Below are 18,508 nucleotides of genomic sequence, written 5' to 3' on the forward strand. Positions count from 1 at the left end.
GTTACATATATTCAAACATATCGTTAAGATTCTTTTTCATTAACCTATACGTATTATCTATATTTATATATACATATTATTTAATTCCTATAATTTAATTGTTTAAAATCACCTTTAGTTAACTGTAAAATTACATATTTATCGCGGTGATTGTATTAGTGTTATCGGGTCACAATTGCACCTTAATTATCTCGTGACCTCGTGCGGGTTGTGAATCAAGCACGTACTACTGATACGATAGCGCCAAATATAAGGTCGTCCTTCTATACAACTGCAAATAATCTCAAGTAATCATTTTTGTATCAATGTCGTTATCATTTGTCGAGCCATTGAGGAGCTCCTCTCGCTCTAGAATTTCCTCATCAAGGGCACGGAGCACCAGCCGGTCGTCATCAGCTGTTCGGTCGTCAGTGCGAAGCCCCTCGGCCTTGAGATCAAGCCGACGAAGTAGCAACGAGGCTACGTTATCCACATCTCCTCCATTACAGTAAGTATTTGTGTAACTATACATATTATGATTGTTGGGTTGTTTATTTTATTTGCTCGTCCATGACCTTCGTCGTTGTGTGGCCAGGCGATACAAGCCAACCATGTGACGGCTGTTGCTGAAATATTGTAATGGTGACTAACGAAGTCGTTTTGCAGCAAATTTCAAAAACGAGTTGGATTTGATACATTTGATAACAAGGATGCCACGGATTTTTCCTTGACGCTTCAATCAAAGCACACTGGTTACGTGTATTCTAGGTTATCGCGAACGTTCTTAGTCGGAACGGATCAGAATGACTATTCCGATTACGCATTAGAATGGTTATTAGATGAGCTTGTAGATAATGGAGACGAAGTAGTTTGTTTAAGGGTTGTTGATCCAGGTGCAAGAATTTCAAGTTCGGATACTGCCTTGCAAGAACGAGCATATAGAGATGAGGCCTATAAGCTGCTATCAGGCATTATGGATAAAAACGACGAAGACAAAAAGGTATTAAACTTATATGGGTGGAATAAGCATCAATGTTAACGGTCTTGTATAGATTTCACTAATTCTCGAATTTGCGGTTGGAAAAGTTCAGGACATGATTCAAAGAATGATTGAGATTTATGAGCCTGCAGTGTTAATAGTCGGAACTCGTGGAAAATCATTAAACGGGTTTCAAGGATTATTACCTGGCTCAATATCAAAATATTGTCTTCAGCATTCTCCGGTTCCAGTAATTGTAGTCAGACCTGGCGATAAGAGGGAGAAAAAGAAACTAAAGCGACAAGCAGATCCTTCCCGACGAGCATACATGGATATCATTGAAAGTTCAAAGTCCTCTTCCGTGCGCACGTTGACAGATTCAGGTTCAACCTTTAAAGTTGACTCAACAAAACACAAGCCACCCCCTTTAGATTTGAAGCAAAATAATAGTACAAGCAGTATCAATACGCCAGTGTCCGCTTCATTCGCAGACTCGTTACAAAAAGTTGATAGTGCTTCATCGAACCCAGATGGCATTTCGTCACAACTAGGTAGGCTGACAGTATCACCTTCGACGAGCACTACGAAATACAGTTCATCCCCACGTTCTGGTATAGTGCTTTCGGGAGCAATGGCTGCTGCTGTTGCGGCAGCAGGGGCAGCTCATGTTGATCTTTCAGGTAATTGGACCGGAGAAGAACCGCAAAATAGCAAAACTGATGAGAAAGAAGGCGTGGCATACAAAGGTCTAGCCCCTGCGATTGTGATTAACGATGGCGAGGATGATAAAATCGGTACTAGCGATGATCGTGAAAATGAAGTTACAGAAAGATGATTTGACTGTATTTTGCGCATATCGTTCGACTATAAGCCTCGCGTTAGGTTGGCATGGTAAGCATCAAGGAGCATGGATTAACTGGGACGTAGAGAATATTTATTATCACAATTCGATGTTTAAACTTATTTTTAATGTACGTATTAATCTCACTTTGCAATCAATTGCCTTTAAACTTTGACGGCCGTTTCTCTATAAATGCGGACATTCCCTCCTTTTGATCGTGAGTTGCAAAAAGAGAGTAAAATAGTTTCCTTTCGTATAGCAGTCCATCTTCAAGCCCGACTTGAAGTCCGTAGTTAATCGACTCCTTAGCAGCCTGGACGGCAAGACGACCATGGGAAGCAATAAGAGTTGCAGTGTTGATCGTTTCTTCTACGAGTTTATCTGGCGGATAAATTGCAGAAACAAGTCCCCATGCAAGTGCTTGCTCGGCATTTAATGTCTTGCCGGTTAATATCAATTCTGTTGCTCTGGATTTACCGATGAGCCTTGTGAGTCGTTGAGTGCCACCAGCACCAGGGATGATTCCAAGTTTGATCTCGGGCTGACCAAACACAGCTTTTTCACCAGCATAGATAATATCTGCCCTATTATTTTCAATTAGCATATTGCTTATTTTATTTGAAGCACAACAAAAAAAAAAAAGGAATAGATTTTACATCATTGCCAGTTCGCAACCTCCGCCAAGCGCATATCCATTAACAGCTGCCAAAATCGGCTTCTTGACACGAGTGGCTTCGCTCCAGTTACGAATAAAATTTTGTTCGTAAACCTCAGAGAACGTTTTGTCTTTCATTTCCTTAATGTCCGCGCCAGCAGCAAATGCACGTTCGGATCCAGTGATGACAATGGCCCCTATTGAACTGTCTGAATCAGCTGATTGTAGAGCATCGTTCAGTTCTAAGATTAGAGGAGTAAAAAGTGCGTTAAGTGACTTGGGACGATTTAAAGTGACTAAGGACACTCCTTTAGCCGGCCTGTTAACCAAAATGTGGTCGTACAGTGAGCGTGATGAGGTTGAGAACTTGGCTTTGTTCCAGCGATTAGTAATTGGTAGCTGATTAAGTGATTTGTGGCATGTACATCGAAACATTGATAACATTGTATTCAGTTGAGGTACAAAAATATTGACTAGTAAACCAGTTCACTCCGTGATTATAAAATGCCTTTAGGTACGTGAAAAATACAGAGCCACCCATGGGAAAATATGGGGAAGCAAGACCCCTTGCGCCAACGATCATTGACATGTGTCAGTATGATTATTTTTGAAGCCATTATTCATGAGGACTCTACCTGTTTGATTTTCTGATTATTACCCCCCCCCCCCCCCCCCCCAAAAAAAAAAAAAGAGTCGTTCTGAGACAGATTCTTAATTTATATTTTTATATAATTAATCTTTAAACTGGTTTCTCTGACTGACAGTCAGAGAGTATAATAATTATCATTAATTAAACTGAAATACTCACTATAATATTCTGTACTTATTATTAAACTAAATACCATCTTATTGCTCTTGTTGATAATACCGGTAAATTCGCATTTTTATTCATATTATTCTTTATATCATCTGTAGCTGAGACTAATGAGGAAAAAAAGATAAGAATTTAGAATAAGACTAAATATCTCAAGAAAACCATAAAAAAACCGTATGCCAATAGTACAAGAAGACAGATGCGGGCGTGTTCCTACTCTATGTGGATGATTTACTGATTACACAAAAGATGAAAGAGTTATGAGATTGTAAAGACTCAAATACCTGAGAGAAACATCAAATCTAGATCTGCGGAACTGCTTAAACATCAATGCCTTTAAAGCTGCAATACAGGATTTTAAATACTTGAAAGAAACATCACATTTAGGTCTAGCACATAAGAAAGGAGAGAAAATCAAGCTTATGGCTTACTCGGATGCATCATGCGCAAACAATGTTAGCGAGATGAGATTTACTTTGGCGCTTATTACACGGATTTGTGGCACAGCAATGACTTGGAAAACAAAAAAGCTTGCTGCGGTCACACTTAGTTCCATTTAGGCAGAATACATTTTGTCGACTGAAACTACAGAAGGAAGGAGTTAAGACCACGGGGCATGTCGCAGTATATGATGACAATCAATCAGCTATGCACTTAGTACAGCATGGTTGTTCCATAAAAATCAAGCACATCAACATCAAGTACCATTACTACCTTAGAGAAAAGGTACAGGATGGAACGATACCGATAGTATACTGCAATACTAAGGACGTCATTGCTGCCATGTTCACGAAAGGTCTTGGCACGCCTCAGTTTACTAAGCTCAGGGAGGGTCAACCTTCTCATCAAGGGACGGTGTTGAAAGAAGTTTGTGCCGAGAAGGAAGCGGGTTTGGTAGCAAAATAGTTTATGATAAAAAGAAAAGTGCAAGAAGAGACAATATGTACAAAAGTGAAGTTTTGTTAATGACCGGATAACGGGAGATATTCTAGAAGTGAAGCAGCAGCGACCTTACTCTACAGGTTATGAGCTCTGTACGCTCAACAGAACCATACTGTTATAAGCAACAAGAGGTGAGCTTGAATCAAAAGTTAAATGAAAACCAGAGTTATTTTTGCCTTTTTCTACACGCGGTTGCTAAAACGAAGTTACCATTCTGTATCGTTGAAGTGCCCAATACATTAAGAGCTCGACTAGTTCATCTTGGCGTACAATGAATATATATTATATACAAACAGACGCGTCGAAAATGCCTTCTCGATCGTTAATGGTCAGCTTAAGGGGCGAAAGTCGAATTGTTTGTTTACACTGCCTGCCCAAAACGGCATAGACGTACCCTAACCACGAAAAAGCGCAAAAACGTAAACAAAGTCATTTTATTTTGTTGACGCGGGACGCTTTGGATGTTTTCTTCCTCTCGCTTCCTTCCGCACGCTCGTCCTCCGTCTTTTCTCCATCATCGAATTTATACCCTTGTGCCGTCACCTCCATTCCTTCTCCTCCCTCCTTCCGCCCAATTCACTTTTTCGGCTTTTCTTATTCAGATTAAGCGGTACCATCCCTTTGCAAGGGGCAAGCGTTCCTGTCTGGTCCGCTCTGCCACCGTCGCCGCCACGCCACCATGCCTCCGCAAATACAAGTCGCGGTCGAGTCTTTTTCTCCTTTAACGGCTCCGCCGTCTCGAACATCTGGCAGAAAAGTATCTCCGACTCAATCGTCACCTTTCATAACAAGGTCAGCAGCTCGCCGTACCACTTCTCAGTCAAGCTCGTCATTAATTTTCGATTCTCCGTCAACTGCTCAAACATCAACGTCTCGGGTGACTCGTGCTAGTACTAAGCATCCATTATCTGCTGTTGTCGGTGCCACGTCTCCTGCAATCAATACCGACCCCTCGTCTCCATTGCGACGTTCAGCTGGGATATTGCACCTAGACCAGGCATCTCTCGGGTCTCCCGTAGCGAAGCGACATGTCCGAAATCAAAAAGAGTCTCAATCAGATTGTTTTGATGCTCTTTCTCCGACGCCATATCAGCCTCCTCTGACTCCTCAGCAACATCTCAAACGAAGTCAACCTCACCCTTCACTGTCTCCGCTCTCTGGCGAAACTGACAGTTATTCAATTGCAAATTCTCCATTTGTTAGTCGTGACCATTTATTTTCGACGCGCAGTGATGAAAATGCTCCTCAGTCAGCACCACAGAAGCCCAAGAGCACCACGTTTTCTTTAGCAAATAGGAAGCTTGATATTGCAAGTCCCAAGGTTGAAAGTGCTTTCAAAATCAGGCGCACTCTTTCAGTGGAAAACTTTTTGGGCACTCGAAATAGTCCTTTTTCAAATTCGGTGCCACTATTAAATCCATCGGTTCATCCTCACCCTCTCTCTCAATCGCATACTGCATCATCTTTGTCATCGCAATTTTCTCAAGATGAACGATCAGAAGGATTTTTAAATGGCAAGCTTAGTAGTCTTGGTGTCAGCAAGAAAAAAAGACCACAAATTGCATCATTGCCACTGTCTGTTTCACTTTCATCGCTTTCGAAAAGCAGTGGTTCTTCTTCTTTTGAGACACCTCAGAATTACAGATTAGTAAAACCATTTCAACCAGCTTTTATGAGTACGGGCTTATTGTCCAAGCGGAATCGTCAATCAAACGGAAATTCAGAACTTGACAGATTGGCACCACCTAATACCCCTTGCAAAAGACCTGCACAACCTCAGTTTACAGCAACAAGTTCTTCGCTTTCGTCATTTGTCATTGATGCTCCAGTTCAAGCAGGTGATATGGATGACATTGGAGGATCCATGAATGATTTTGAAATGCCACCGACTCCAACAAAAGCTTTTTCACATAATGTAAATGCAAATGATAGTTTCATTGGACGCTCAAAACATGAACCAAATTGGAACATGATTCAAGGTAAGTTGATATAACTTATTTTAAAAAGAAAAATTTTACTAAATCTGTACTAGAAGCTCCTGTGGAATCATCTCTACTTAGCATGTCGCCAACTGCATGCACGTTTGCTGAATTAAAGACTCCAAGTACTCCAGCTAAACCAAGTCTTGGTTATTTTGATCCAACATTAACATTGAATAACTCACTTGATGCGTTATTGGTTGAAAAATTTCAGGATGTATCAGTTTTAGGTACTGGCGAATTTTCTGCTGTGTATCTTGTTACTGAGCGTCATTCTCCAAATAACAAATATGCCGTGAAGCGGTCGAAGAATGCAATTATTGGACATAAAGCTTTACAACGAAGATTAGAGGAAGTAGCAATTTTGAAAGATCTTTCATCCAAAAGTCCTGAGGAAGAACATGAATATATTCTTCATTTTATGGATAGCTGGGATTGCAATGGATACCTGTACATCATGACAGAATATTGCGAGAACGGTAATCTGGGCGTCTTTTTAGCTGAGTACGGACGAATCTCCCGTCTGGATGAATGGAGAGTTTGGAAAATACTTGTTGAAATTGCATTTGTAAGTGAAGCTTACAGAACTGGTTATTTTTTACTAACTGTTGAAAAGGGCCTTAAATTTATTCATGATCAAGGCTATATTCATCTAGATCTCAAGCCGGCAAATATTTTCATCACTTTTGAAGGAACTCTTAAGATTGGTGATTTTGGCATGGCTACCAAACTTCCAGTGGTATGTGTAGATGGTTCAACGTTTGTATTTGATTAATTCTAACGATGGTCAAACAGACGAAAGAAATAGAACGAGAAGGTGATCGCGAATATATTGCTCCAGAGGTTCTTGCATCGCAAGAATATTCCAAGCCTGCAGATATTTTTTCGTTTGGACTTATGATGCTTGAAACAGCGGCAAACATTGTTCTTCCTGATAATGGATTACCATGGCACAAGCTTCGTTCTGGTGATTTATCTGATGCCGGACGACTGAGTTCAAGTTCTGGTGATCTCCGAAACATTGAGAAGCGAGAAGGTGTTATGGTCCCATCGTGGTCGCCCGAATTTATGACTGATGAATCCGACAGTTTAGACAAATTGGTTAAATGGATGTTGAAGCCAACACCAAATGACCGCCCAACAATTGAACAGATAGTTGAGTCCCCTGAAGTCATGCTTGTCGAGGCACGACGAAAAGCTGGAGCGATTATTTTTGAAGGAGAGTTCGGACCTGAGCCTGATGAGCCCAAGGACGGTCAAGATAGTGGCATGCTTGACCAAGATCAAGACTGGAGAATGGAGCTTTAATTTTTTTTTATGATTTGACAGTCTTCAACAGTCTAAGACTTTTTTTTTACTTACATGCTCATGCCTTGGATAGGCAAGTTCGCCATCCATTACACTCCTTTGGTATTTTCATTCAGACGACGTTCGTTTAAGTATTTATTTATTTTTTTTCAACCACTTTCATTTTTGTCTCTTGGATCTTACAAGATGTGGGATGTTAATTTCACGATGAACGAGTCTCGCCATTGAAATATTATGAATTTTCGCCGGCAAGGTTTTACGATATTCGACATTGACTGTTTCTGCCTTAATGGAAATGCCCTTATGAGGACCATCATGTACTTTATGTATGATTCTATGCCTGCATTCTATGTTTCTATTCAACGCTCTCATATGATCTTTTTATGATTTAGCTGTTGCAAAGCAGTATCAAAATTTTTGTCTGTTTTTTTTTTTTTTTTTGCCTTGACTACAATTCAGCTTTATGAACTGATGAATCTAAGCTATGAATATAAGCGTTTTGTAACGTAAGACTATATGTCTTAATATGCATACTTGGAGCTTATACTATTTTATTTTTATCGCTTTTTTTTTTTTTGATTTGATGAACTTTATGGTTATGGCTATGTTATTTTATGTTACTTATCGAGACTATCATGGCTACAATGTTTTTTTTTTCCTTTATGAACCTCTTTTTTAACTCTACATATTTTTTTTATTTTTTTTATAGATGGAATCGATTTGGGAGTTGATTTACTTATTTACTTATTTTTTTTTTATATGAATGGATAATTACAATAACTTTTGTTTTATCTTATGAATCCGAAAATTTTTTTTTATTTATTTATTTTATTTTTCTTTTTTTTTGATGACGGTAGAATGTGAGGTTTTTTTTTAAAAAAACCGAAATTTAGTTCATGATTCTTTTATGATTTCTTTTGTTTTTATTTTATTTTTTTTTATATTACACGATTAACCTTGTTTTTGTGTATTCGTGTGCAAAAATAATATATTCACTCTTTTACTATATATATGACTTAATTTTTTTTATGTAGTCATCGTATATTTTGATAAATTCATAAAAAAAATTTTTTTTCCATTAATTATATATTTTAATTCTCGCAAGCTTGTTTATAAAAAAAAACGACAAGAAAAAAAAAAAAAAAAGAAAAAAAAAAAGAAAGGGAGGTACAACACAAAACAAACGGACGCCATTGAATACAAACGAAATCAAAATAAAAAATAGATGACCACATCCAGACGAGACAAACCAACAACAACAAAAAAAAAAAAAAACCGGACATGTTTTATAATCGTTATAATAAGTAACGAATTTTTTCTTTCTTTGCCAATAGTAACAATAACTCGTAAAAAAAAAAAAAAAAAAGAGGAGCTCATTTAAGAACTTCTTTATTATTGCTCAATATTACTCAAGCAAATCAGTGAGAACAGACAAAAAAAAAAAGAAAAATTCACAACCAAATGCCAAATTGAATGAAAGACGGTTTTGCTTTACTTCATTTTTTTTATTTTTTAATTATTTTCAAGTATACCAGATTAAGCTGAAGCTTCAACAGGCTTATTCGAAGACGATGAAGCACTTGCAGCTGAACCAGAAGTAAGCACTGACGCAGACCTTTTCGATTTGTAATCTTTAATCGCAGACTTGATAGCATCTTCGGCGAGCATGGAGCAATGAAGCTTAACAGGAGGCAAGCTTAATTCTTTAGCAATAACCGTGTTCTTAACCTTGCCAGCTTCATCAAGACTCATACCTCTGACCAACTCGGTAAGGTATGAAGATGAAGCGATCGCACTGCCACATCCAAAAGTTTTAAACTTGACATCGGAAATGATTCCGTTGTCATCTACCCGAATTTGAAGTTTCATCACGTCACCACATGCCGGAGCACCTGTAGGTTTTGATCATTAGCAATTTGAAACCACAAAAAAAAAAAAAAAAAAAAAAACATACCCACTAATCCGGTGCCCACATTAATATCGTTCTTGTCCATCGATCCAACATTCCGGGGCTTGCTATAATGATCAAGCAGTAAACCTGACAGTTAGTACTTTAAATAAACCAAAAATATACAAGATCTCAAAACGACCCAGAAAAAAAAAAAAAAGGACACATATCTTTTGCATGATAAGCACGGGCGAATGAAGTTGCCGCCGGCCTGGCTTGAAACGCATTGGCAACCGGCCTAAACCTGAACTGTCTTGCAATTGTGGCCATTGTTATAAGAAATTGAACTGTGGAAAAAACAACTGGAATTTAAATAAAACAAAAATGTTATGGTTCGTTCTGCTGTGCGGAGCGAAGAGAAGCTATATAAACATGAATTATTCAATTTCTAGCACTTCCGCAAAAAAAAGGGAAAAGAAGGTTGCCGTGTCAGCAGGGTAAGGGCGCGGGCTTTTGTGGCATCGTCGCTTATCTGATTTGCCACTGCAGCCCTTGCCCCGCGTTTGCACTGCTCGGTTATGGCATAAGTATGGCAACTGTGCGAGCGGGCGCGCTTGCCGCGGATTGGCTGCTGCCCGCGCGTTAATCCCGTAAACCCCGAGGACCAAAAACGTCATTAAAAATCCGACTTCTACATTGATCGATAAATATATGTACTAATTTATTTCTTTTTGTTTTTTTTTGTTCATGGACCGTCATGGTTGTGAAGCTGCTCGCCAACGAGGTACACCTCGTCCCTCACTTTGCTCTTCCAAAAATCCCATGACCGGTACACTGCGTAGACCAGGCCGCCCACGAAGGCCGCGTACAGCATGAGCGGGTACGATATTCGGTACATGGCCACCACGGTTTCGGGCGATGACGACCTCACTGCACGGCGTTAGTAACTTTTGCGTTTCGCGTCGGAATTAAATCCAATAAACAACTTACTCAACGTGTGCTCGGCCACCCAGCCGGCGCCAATGGGCGCAACCAGCAACGCCAACAAGCCTCCGCCGATTGGCCAGATAATCTCCGTCGATGCAATCTTGATGTCCGGGTCCAACAAGCCCCTGACCAACACTCGCCTGTATGCTCTGGACCACCGAGAATCGTCATTGTACGTCAATGCTTTCCACAAGATGTTTGTGTAGAGAATGCCCAGCGACCAGCCCTGCCAGAAATGGTACACGGTTTGGTGTTGCGAATACAGCACATACAATGGAATTGTGATGTAAAACTGGATAACCATGTCCACCATGACCGGAATCACGAGGCCACACGCAAGACCGACGTATGCAAGCTTGAACGCTTTTGCCGATACCGACCAAGCCCCCGCAAGCAGCAGGCTGGCGTCAGAAAACGACGATCGAACGTTCGCGATCGCTCGTCGCACGGTCGCAATGTTGCGCGTGATCAACGTGCTCACAAGAAGTACGGAGCAAAGAACGTACTCGCCAAACACGAGCGAATACATGTCGTGCAATTGATGCCCGTGTGGAACAAGTCTTCGGAAGATGGTCCGGCCAATGGTCAACGGCAGTACTGTTACGGAAAGGCATAGGATCGTGGCAAACAACCATATGCCAAGGAATAAGGCCGCAATACGCAGTCTGAAGCGAGGTGGCAGATAAACTGCAATAGTATCGTGCATGTCATCCGGTCGATCCGGTTCGTCGTCAAGCCGCCTGTTATCCTTTGTTACCGGGATAAACTCGTAACGCTCTCGTCTTAGATGAATACTGTCAGAATTTGGCGCCCGAACAAACCCACCGTCCTTGACGAAAAAACTTTCACTTCCATATTCATTATTAATATCTTCGCCGTCATCAATCACAGTAACTGGTTGGTTCATGCCCTTCAACCATGCGCTGATTGTCTTGTAACGCATCGTACCTCGTTCAGCGGGGACTGCCTCGTTAAATATGAATGATGTCAATCGCAGCTTTGATGATATTTTTCTAAAGAAAAAAATCCATGACTTTTTCAGTAAGCTTGTCAAGTTCAAATATTTTGTCGCAACCGGCAAACAAATGTGATAGATAACCAAATCAATATGTGATTCAGTGATTGTATCCCCCCAAGTCCAGCTTAGTGGCAGTATCAAATCCCCTGTCGAATATCGAATGCCATACACAATGCCTCCCATGCACACGCAAATAAGAATACTATAAATCACGCCAGATATGGCAATCTTTCTAAGCTGCGTCAGTACGGGCCGATCAAGAACGTCCCTAATAGGATGGAAATTCGGGTCATTGGGGTCTCGAATGAAGTACAGTACTCCTGGACGAACAATCTCGCGACACATTGATACAAATAATGCAAAATGAAACATATAGCAAGTACCAACAAACCAATGTAAAAACGTACTCGGTATCGGATGCTGCCCTGTAAATACCCATCGATCAACCACGGATACGTTATCGAAAAGTGGTAAAGTGGAAACATCAATCAAAATGCCACAAAAAAATGGGAACACGATCAACTCAATACCAATAATCACAATGACTTTCAAAATTGCACCTGCTTGGTTCAATATCTCAATGAAAATTTTTTCAATAGTTCTTCCGGGCCGGTACCGTGCAGACTTGACTGATTTGGAAAGATAAATCGCACCAAGTGCAATAAAGAATGCATACCCAGTGAACACGGCTGCCACTCGGTCGGTGGCCATGATTCGATCGGGCAATGCCCCGCCATGTAATATCCTAGCCCATCTTGGTTGAAACGGACCCACTTGATTCTTTTCGTTGCCACTCAAAAAATTGGTAATCGCCGCAAACCGGTCTGATATTCTAGCCCATGATTCATTCATTATTAATCTTTCCGGTTCTTTGGCAAGAAATGGAAATAATTTGAACAAGGTCGTCATTTTTTTTGGAGAGAGTCTCAGAACTTCCATAAATCCAAATGCCAGCAAAGAAGCGGCGTAGATCAACGAATCGACCGACTGATTGGCAAAAAATGAAACTAATCTATAAGGAAGCGAAATGAAGAAAACAAACGGATGCGATAAAACAAGAAGAACTATCTTCCCCGTTAAATAAGGAATCCAAAGTGCAAATGCTAAAACTGCAGTGACCAACACTGCTGAAAAAAGACTGTTTTGCCATAATGCTGCCAATGGTCCGCGAATTCCGATTAATTCAAGAACCCCATCAAAATCATCACCTCCCTCTAATTCATCGTCAATATTCTGTTGAGCTTGAACGTTGGCTTCAATTCCACCAAAGTTGGCCGCATCGGGTTCACGTCTCTCTCCTTCTTCATCTTCTTCGCCAATAACATTATCTCTGAACCAGCCTCCAAAAACATCCCAAAATCCGCCGTTATTTCCTTCAGCTAATTGCTGAATTTGTGCCGGCTGAACTCGAACTCTTGCACGATTCCCATTGTTGTCATTGTTCGCAATATTCTCATTATCCACGTTTTCGCCGTCACGCGCCGCCCTGAACACATGCCTTTGCCTCAGCTCATTAACATCATGCATATTTATGTCATCAAGGTTGGCGTTATCAAGATCCATGGCATCAATTAACCTCCAAATATCATCAGGAATAGCTTCAGCAGCGTTTAATGGAACAAAAAGATCATGACCGCCAACCCGTCGAATGTACTCTATCCTGCGTCGCCTGTCCGGGGGCAAGTTATTTATCCATTCTTGCTCATTTTGTATCGCATTTTCTGCAAGCTCAACCACTGCCGGCAAACGCTGTTCTATTGGCGCATCGTCTGGATCTATTCTTTGCTCGCGAATGGGCACCAATTCCTCCATAAACCCTTGAGGCACATTTGCTTCATTCTCGGCAAAGTTTTCATCTCGATGCATGCCAACGTTTTGTAAAACCCACTCCCTGATTAAAAATATGATTACAAAGGTTAAAACCACAATGCCGGTTATGATTTGACCTTCAAACGTGTCGGCTAAAAATTGACTGATTAAAATGGGTTAGCCAACCGCACCAAAATAAAAAACTCAATTAAACATCCTTACTTGAAAAAGGGACTACTTGTAAGATCGCCAAAATAAGAAACATTTTCAGTACTGTTGAAAAAATTTAAATCATCAATTGACGGTGTTGACGACGGGATTGTGTTTGCCTGTGCTATGTTGTCGGCAGGGTCTTCACCACCTTGTGATTCCAACACTTCATCACTAATCCAAAAATAAAACCGAACCGCGTATCTTGTAGTTAAAGGAAGCCATACCAGCCACATAAATGTAACCAAAATTATTCTTAAAAGTAGAATCGTTTTCTTACGTATATGGCTTATTATCTTCGGTACGAACACCAGCGGCGGGATATGCTGTGGCATATCTGGAGAGTAGAGCTTTGTGAACGTGAAAGGGGTATTGCAAAGCTCGCAAGATTGTTTCCTTTGCGAATGTTGAAGCCATTCCGTCAAACTGAAAAAAAAAAAAATCAGTATTTGCAAAGGTCGCAAACCAAATAAAAATGATTTCTTACCAGTCTTGATGTACATATTTTATACTACCACTGCATTTGCATGGATGATATAGTGGCTCTTCTCGTGTTCCTTCTCCTCGACAAATGCGACACGTATCAACATCTCTCGCACTGGTGTCTGCGGTGTCTGCTGTTGAAGAGTGCGACAATGGATGGAGAACGTTGTCGCTGACAAGATCGGACGACATTGTTTGATCTTTCACACCAAAACCAACCCAATGATCAACGATACTTTTCCTGTCAAAATGTTGTAAGTAAGATTTGACTAACGAATGTCCATTTAACACAGGCTATAATGTTGATACGCTGCACGTTCGTTATATTCATCCACGCTCTCCAATTTCGATTTAAGGTTTGTGGGTAAAGTATTAAATGTGTCGCGGTGCTTTACAGATATGCGGACTTGAATTCGTCGCTCACGCGACCACGACGGCCGAAAGATTATCAACAGATTTGACAGAATCAGTGTCTAAGATCGAATAGATAAGAAAGATTGCATTATCTATATCGACCGCTGCCAACAAGAAATTCACAATTTAATGTCAAAGGCTTCAAACCAAAATTCCAGGTTAGACACCATCAGGGCCAATAACGTGTCCTACTCGTCTCTGAACACCGGCACGGATACTGATGTCGACACCGTCATCACTGACACCGGAATTGAAAACGTGCTTGAACTTCCTAAATTAGTTCGAGGCGCGCTTCCCAAAACTGGAGGATTTGCCACTTTTTTAAGACTAGAAGGTTCAGAGGAAGGCGAATTAGTACCGTTACATGAGCAAACCCAATGGGATATTCATTTTAAAAGTCCGCTATTTGGTTCCTTGGTTTATCATAACGATCCTTGTGATGGACGTGACCATGGCGCGAATGAAAGAAATTTTCTCGCGTGGTTACGGTTAGCTGCCGGCTTCACGTCGACTTCTTTTGCGTTTATAATAAACTACTACGTTCCTCCTGGCAAATCAATATTTGGACCTGATAAGCAGTCATCTTCAACTCAGAGTCTTGAAAACAGAGGCTCGTTTGCTTGGGGGTTAATATTTTTGGCATCCTCACTCGGTACCATTTTTTTTGCTTATTTTTGCTATGTTAATCACATGCATCATGTTGGCAGGCGAAGCCTGCTTGTGCAATTTAATTGGCAAACGTTAGTATTTTTTGGACTCACTTGTGCAGCAATTTTTGGTGCATGTGCATATATGATGGTGAGCGGATTTATTTCTCGAAATAGTTGGCCCAACTATTAATGATATTTTCTCCGTGAAAAAAAAAAAAAAAGCTGTGTTATTTTGGTGGTACTTTTAATTTTTAATCTTTTTTATTTGTTGGTGTGTGAAGTTAGCATTTTTGGGAACCTGCAATTATACCGGTGTTGTTTCTTTTTTTTTTTAATTCTCATCAGAGGTGGTGTAATTCAAAAATTATTTACAAAATACAAAATTTTTTTAGCATGATGTGTGTACTAGTTTACTATATATTTATTTCTACATTCAGCTTAATCTTCCGCCACCTTGTTCTCGTTCTTTCTCAATATCACTAGTCCTTCCAAAGTGGTCGTAAGTGGAATGTACTCATCATCTTCCAGTTCTGCTCTTTCACCATATCCTAAAAGAACCGGAGTATTATGAGTAACCCATCCTGTAATGGTCTTGGGCTTTCCTGCCTGGCCAACAACGTCCACTGCTTGTCCGACACGAACGTTGACTTGAATTGGCTTAAGATCAGTGTCAAGAGTGATCAAAAATCTAGGATGCTGAGATAAGGTAAGGAAATAAAGAAGGTAATGCGAGTTATCGAGAATGAAAGATGACGCATCAATCAGCGACACGAGCACGACCAACAATCCGGCAAGCGAAACATTAGACAAAGTCTGCCGCTCAGAGTGGAATGGACTCAGACTGAGAGTACCTTTGCCAAGATGCAGTAAACCTTGTGCAATTCTCACCATGAATAAACTGTTCGCGTCTTTGGAATAATAACTTGCCAATTGTCGCAGCAACTGCGCAAGTCTAGCATTGTTGGTTCCAGCACCGACAAGACCCATTGAAAAGATGGAATTGATAGCAACATCGAGATCACTGTCATGTGAATACCTCGACAAAGTATCAAACACCTTGATCTCAGGATTAGAAGTTGAAATAAGACCCATGGCCAGTGGTACGGTTCGTCTGATTGTAGATTCGCCATAATGCATCAAATGACCAAACTGACGTAAGATCATTTCCTGACCAATATCCTCTCCCATCGCAATAATAGCAAGACCAAGCACAGCATATCCTTGGAAAAGATCGTTTCCTGCAGATTCTTCGCCTTCCTTGTTCTCTTCAACCCTATCGGTGCAAAGCTGTAACAAGCTCTGAATCTTCAAAACATCCCCGGTGCCAGCGTAAGAGCAAATGTCAACCAAAACCGACGTGTTTCGTCCAATTGGATGTTCCAGCGCCTTCAATGCTTCAACTATAACATCTGCGGCATCTTGCTTGCCAATGTACAACAATCCAAGACCTAGTGACATAAACCTGCTCCAATTATCGGAAAGTTGTGAATCTTCTCGTTCCATAAATGTCTGTAGAATTGTCTCTGCGATGTCTGCATTGCAAGATCCAATAAAGACCAAACCGAGAGAAAGTGCAGCAATAGAAGATATCTGCACGCTTAACGAAGTGTCGGAAATTAAAGGTTGCAAAATTTCGACAAGATCTTGTCTTTGTGAACCAGCGTATGCTAAGCCAAGACCAATGATTGCAGAAATGCGCAAAGGCACGCTTCGATTTTCAACATACTCTAATAACAATGCTAACGCAGGATCGGACTCGTTATGAACCGAGGTGTTAACAATTCCAATACCTAACAAAGCTCCCGCCTTAATGTACTCTTCAGATGAGTACATGTACTTGTCTAATTGTTGCAGACCTTGTTCAACATCCCATCTCAAAATTGAACCAATGCCCGCAGTAGCAGAAAGCATTCCTGAGTCCTTGTTCTTGTAAATCCATGAAGACGTGTCGTCCTCTGTTAGTAAAAGTTTGTCCTTACCAAACCCAGCATTTACAAACGCGTTTACGAAGCTGGAAGCAAGATTCTGTTTCGCCGAATCAATTAATCCGGTATCTGGGCCTCCTCTAGAATGTTCCAAATGACTCTTATAAATATCTTCTGGAATTTTTGGTTCAAGAACGTTTAGTTCATTGGCCAAAAACAAAAAGTACTCGGACAATCTCGTGTTTGATAGTGCCTCTTGCACTTCTTCGTTATCAAACTCAAACCAAATTTGTTGCCTGGCAAGTAAAAATGCTAATTGCTTGTGAACCAAGACGTCGTCGGTGGCATCAAAGACTTCCTTGATCTTCTCATGATCATCAAGCCTAATAGCCAAAGATAATGCTTGAGTCAGGTTTTCCTGATTAAGATAGATACTAAACGCAGCTTTAATCATAGCAACATCATCAGGGAACGGAAGCAAGTTCACGCAGCTACATAATGGTGAGATAATAATCAACAAATTTGCCAAATCTTTAAACTTACCTGACCATGTATAAGCCAACTCTAGAATACGTGTTCTTGTCTACAAATGGAACCAATAAATCAATCTTCTCTAATTCCAAAAGTAAATCGACCGCATCTGCTTCGGCATTGTGCTTTAAAAAAAAGGGCACGAGTTGCAAGGCCAATTGAATCAAGTCCTCCGATCCTGTGTCTTTCTCTTCTTCCGTTCGTGCATGATATTCTTCCCCAATTTCGAGAGCAAGGTGACGCACGTATTCATGACCCCAGTTTCCAATTTCATCAGATGGTGAGAGTAATCTATAGTGAAGAGATTCTCGTTTTCCCGAATCGGCATAAGTCATGCCAAGTACCGACAACACATCAGCAAAAGCATGCTAAAATACATTATATTAGACAATTGAACATTGCAACAAAAAAAATAAATTAAATATCTTCTAACCTGTAATTCTCCGGTAGGCCAAGTTGGATACAGCTCTGTTAGGGAAGGATAAAACGGTCGTAGAAATTTAAGAGGCTTTGGCACTGCTGTCATAGAAGAAGTAGAAGTTCGAATAAAATTCTTAAGTTGTTCTAGTGATTGCTTGTACAGATCGGTATTTGATTCCTATATCTGGTTAAACTGGCGATATCAAGGATCGAATGCCCAACTGCGAAACATAATCCTGAACAAGTAAATTAATTCCATACCTTCAATCGTTCAACAAGCATCTCTAAATCTTGCTTTAAAGCCAAGTCTTCCTCAGACAATTCTTCTTCGGCTTTATCCTTGTCGTCTTTCTTTGAGTTACCATTGGGTTGTTGGGTAGCCGCAGACGATGACGATTCAGCTCCAGCTCCAGCTCCAGCTCCAGCTCCAGAAGAGCTTGATTGAGCGTCCTTTGTCTCCTTTTCTGGTTCCTTTGGTGGCATCGTATTTATATTAAAAACGATCAAAAATAAAGGCTGGGATGTAAATGATCGAAGATTTGAAGTACCTGACGTCCTTTTGATCAAGTGTCACCCATCTCGAGATTGGGCTACGTAAACGTTGAGACGGTTGCGCCGTATTCGCGTTTTTTGCTTACACGATTACGGAGTATACGCCAGCTTGACCAATGCACAG

The 18,508-nt window shown here is 40.6% G+C and overlaps 8 protein-coding genes across 8 annotated transcripts; 4 read left to right on the forward strand and 4 right to left on the reverse strand.

Annotated features, from left to right (window-relative positions):
* Window positions 1-236: 236 nt before the first annotated feature.
* Window positions 237-1,972, forward strand: V1514DRAFT_354224 (uncharacterized protein). Its single transcript, XM_066929581.1, has 3 exons — window positions 237-487; window positions 646-979; window positions 1,032-1,972. Exons 1-3 carry the CDS (start codon window positions 306-308, stop codon window positions 1,791-1,793), a joined length of 1,278 nt encoding a protein of 425 aa, XP_066781391.1. The 5' UTR covers window positions 237-305; the 3' UTR covers window positions 1,794-1,972.
* V1514DRAFT_298263 (ClpP/crotonase-like domain-containing protein) lies at window positions 1,809-3,104 on the reverse strand. The gene is made up of 2 exons (XM_066925479.1): window positions 2,456-3,104; window positions 1,809-2,383 (listed from the first exon to the last, which is right to left on the reverse strand). The coding sequence occupies exons 1-2, from the start codon at window positions 2,896-2,898 to the stop codon at window positions 1,954-1,956; spliced, it is 873 nt and encodes a 290-aa protein (XP_066781392.1). The 5' UTR covers window positions 2,899-3,104; the 3' UTR covers window positions 1,809-1,953.
* A 797-nt stretch (window positions 3,105-3,901) lies between these two features.
* Window positions 3,902-4,099, forward strand: V1514DRAFT_273491 (uncharacterized protein; the record flags this gene model as incomplete). The annotated part of the gene is made up of 1 exon (XM_066924834.1): window positions 3,902-4,099. A coding segment is annotated over one exon (198 nt), but the record flags the coding sequence as incomplete, so codon positions are not given.
* A 1,783-nt stretch (window positions 4,100-5,882) lies between these two features.
* On the forward strand, window positions 5,883-7,497 carry V1514DRAFT_348835 (kinase-like domain-containing protein; the record flags this gene model as incomplete). The annotated part of the gene is made up of 4 exons (XM_066929348.1): window positions 5,883-6,189; window positions 6,243-6,757; window positions 6,806-6,928; window positions 6,985-7,497. 4 exons carry the CDS (start codon window positions 5,883-5,885, stop codon window positions 7,495-7,497), a joined length of 1,458 nt encoding a protein of 485 aa, XP_066781394.1.
* Window positions 7,498-8,906: 1,409 nt separating this feature from the next.
* On the reverse strand, window positions 8,907-9,824 carry V1514DRAFT_177549 (NifU-like N terminal domain-containing protein). Its single transcript, XM_066924584.1, has 3 exons — window positions 9,616-9,824; window positions 9,452-9,529; window positions 8,907-9,389 (listed from the first exon to the last, which is right to left on the reverse strand). Exons 1-3 carry the CDS (start codon window positions 9,713-9,715, stop codon window positions 9,034-9,036), a joined length of 534 nt encoding a protein of 177 aa, XP_066781395.1. The 5' UTR covers window positions 9,716-9,824; the 3' UTR covers window positions 8,907-9,033.
* A 7-nt stretch (window positions 9,825-9,831) lies between these two features.
* V1514DRAFT_336611 (uncharacterized protein) lies at window positions 9,832-14,248 on the reverse strand. Its single transcript, XM_066928566.1, has 4 exons — window positions 13,897-14,248; window positions 13,422-13,835; window positions 10,376-13,362; window positions 9,832-10,315 (listed from the first exon to the last, which is right to left on the reverse strand). Exons 1-4 carry the CDS (start codon window positions 14,082-14,084, stop codon window positions 10,131-10,133), a joined length of 3,774 nt encoding a protein of 1,257 aa, XP_066781396.1. The 5' UTR covers window positions 14,085-14,248; the 3' UTR covers window positions 9,832-10,130.
* V1514DRAFT_336612 (uncharacterized protein) lies at window positions 14,221-15,385 on the forward strand. Its single transcript, XM_066928567.1, has one exon. The coding sequence runs from the start codon at window positions 14,436-14,438 to the stop codon at window positions 15,144-15,146; it is 711 nt and encodes a 236-aa protein (XP_066781397.1). The 5' UTR covers window positions 14,221-14,435; the 3' UTR covers window positions 15,147-15,385.
* Window positions 15,286-18,371, reverse strand: V1514DRAFT_336613 (armadillo-type protein). Its single transcript, XM_066928568.1, has 3 exons — window positions 17,846-18,371; window positions 17,425-17,780; window positions 15,286-17,372 (listed from the first exon to the last, which is right to left on the reverse strand). The coding sequence occupies exons 1-3, from the start codon at window positions 17,936-17,938 to the stop codon at window positions 15,395-15,397; spliced, it is 2,427 nt and encodes an 808-aa protein (XP_066781398.1). The 5' UTR covers window positions 17,939-18,371; the 3' UTR covers window positions 15,286-15,394.
* Between the last annotated feature and the right edge of the window lie 137 nt (window positions 18,372-18,508).

Source organism: Lipomyces japonicus (genome assembly GCF_038497905.1).
Source record: "Lipomyces japonicus strain CBS 7319 unplaced genomic scaffold V1514scaffold_51, whole genome shotgun sequence".
Taxonomy (NCBI): Eukaryota; Fungi; Ascomycota; class Lipomycetes; order Lipomycetales; family Lipomycetaceae; genus Lipomyces; species Lipomyces japonicus.

Coding starts and splice junctions, on each gene's coding strand:
- V1514DRAFT_354224 (XM_066929581.1), top strand. CDS start 306: ATGTCGTTATCATTTGTCGAGCCATTGAGGAGCTCCTCTCGCTCTAGA. Junction 488..645: donor TCCACATCTCCTCCATTACA/GTAAGTATTTGT, acceptor GTCGTTTTGCAG/CAAATTTCAAAAACGAGTTG. Junction 980..1,031: donor AAAACGACGAAGACAAAAAG/GTATTAAACTTA, acceptor GGTCTTGTATAG/ATTTCACTAATTCTCGAATT.
- V1514DRAFT_298263 (XM_066925479.1), bottom strand. CDS start 2,898: ATGTTATCAATGTTTCGATGTACATGCCACAAATCACTTAATCAGCTA. Junction 2,384..2,455: donor GGTTGCGAACTGGCAATGAT/GTAAAATCTATT, acceptor TGAAAATAATAG/GGCAGATATTATCTATGCTG.
- V1514DRAFT_177549 (XM_066924584.1), bottom strand. CDS start 9,715: ATGGCCACAATTGCAAGACAGTTCAGGTTTAGGCCGGTTGCCAATGCG. Junction 9,530..9,615: donor CCGTGCTTATCATGCAAAAG/ATATGTGTCCTT, acceptor TGTCAGGTTTAC/TGCTTGATCATTATAGCAAG. Junction 9,390..9,451: donor TGTGGGCACCGGATTAGTGG/GTATGTTTTTTT, acceptor CAAAACCTACAG/GTGCTCCGGCATGTGGTGAC.
- V1514DRAFT_336611 (XM_066928566.1), bottom strand. CDS start 14,084: ATGTCGTCCGATCTTGTCAGCGACAACGTTCTCCATCCATTGTCGCAC. Junction 13,836..13,896: donor AAATATGTACATCAAGACTG/GTAAGAAATCAT, acceptor TTTTTTTTTCAG/TTTGACGGAATGGCTTCAAC. Junction 10,316..10,375: donor GGTGGCCGAGCACACGTTGA/GTAAGTTGTTTA, acceptor AACGCCGTGCAG/TGAGGTCGTCATCGCCCGAA.
- V1514DRAFT_336612 (XM_066928567.1), top strand. CDS start 14,436: ATGTCAAAGGCTTCAAACCAAAATTCCAGGTTAGACACCATCAGGGCC.
- V1514DRAFT_336613 (XM_066928568.1), bottom strand. CDS start 17,938: ATGACAGCAGTGCCAAAGCCTCTTAAATTTCTACGACCGTTTTATCCT. Junction 17,781..17,845: donor GGCCTACCGGAGAATTACAG/GTTAGAAGATAT, acceptor AATGTATTTTAG/CATGCTTTTGCTGATGTGTT. Junction 17,373..17,424: donor GTTGGCTTATACATGGTCAG/GTAAGTTTAAAG, acceptor ACCATTATGTAG/CTGCGTGAACTTGCTTCCGT.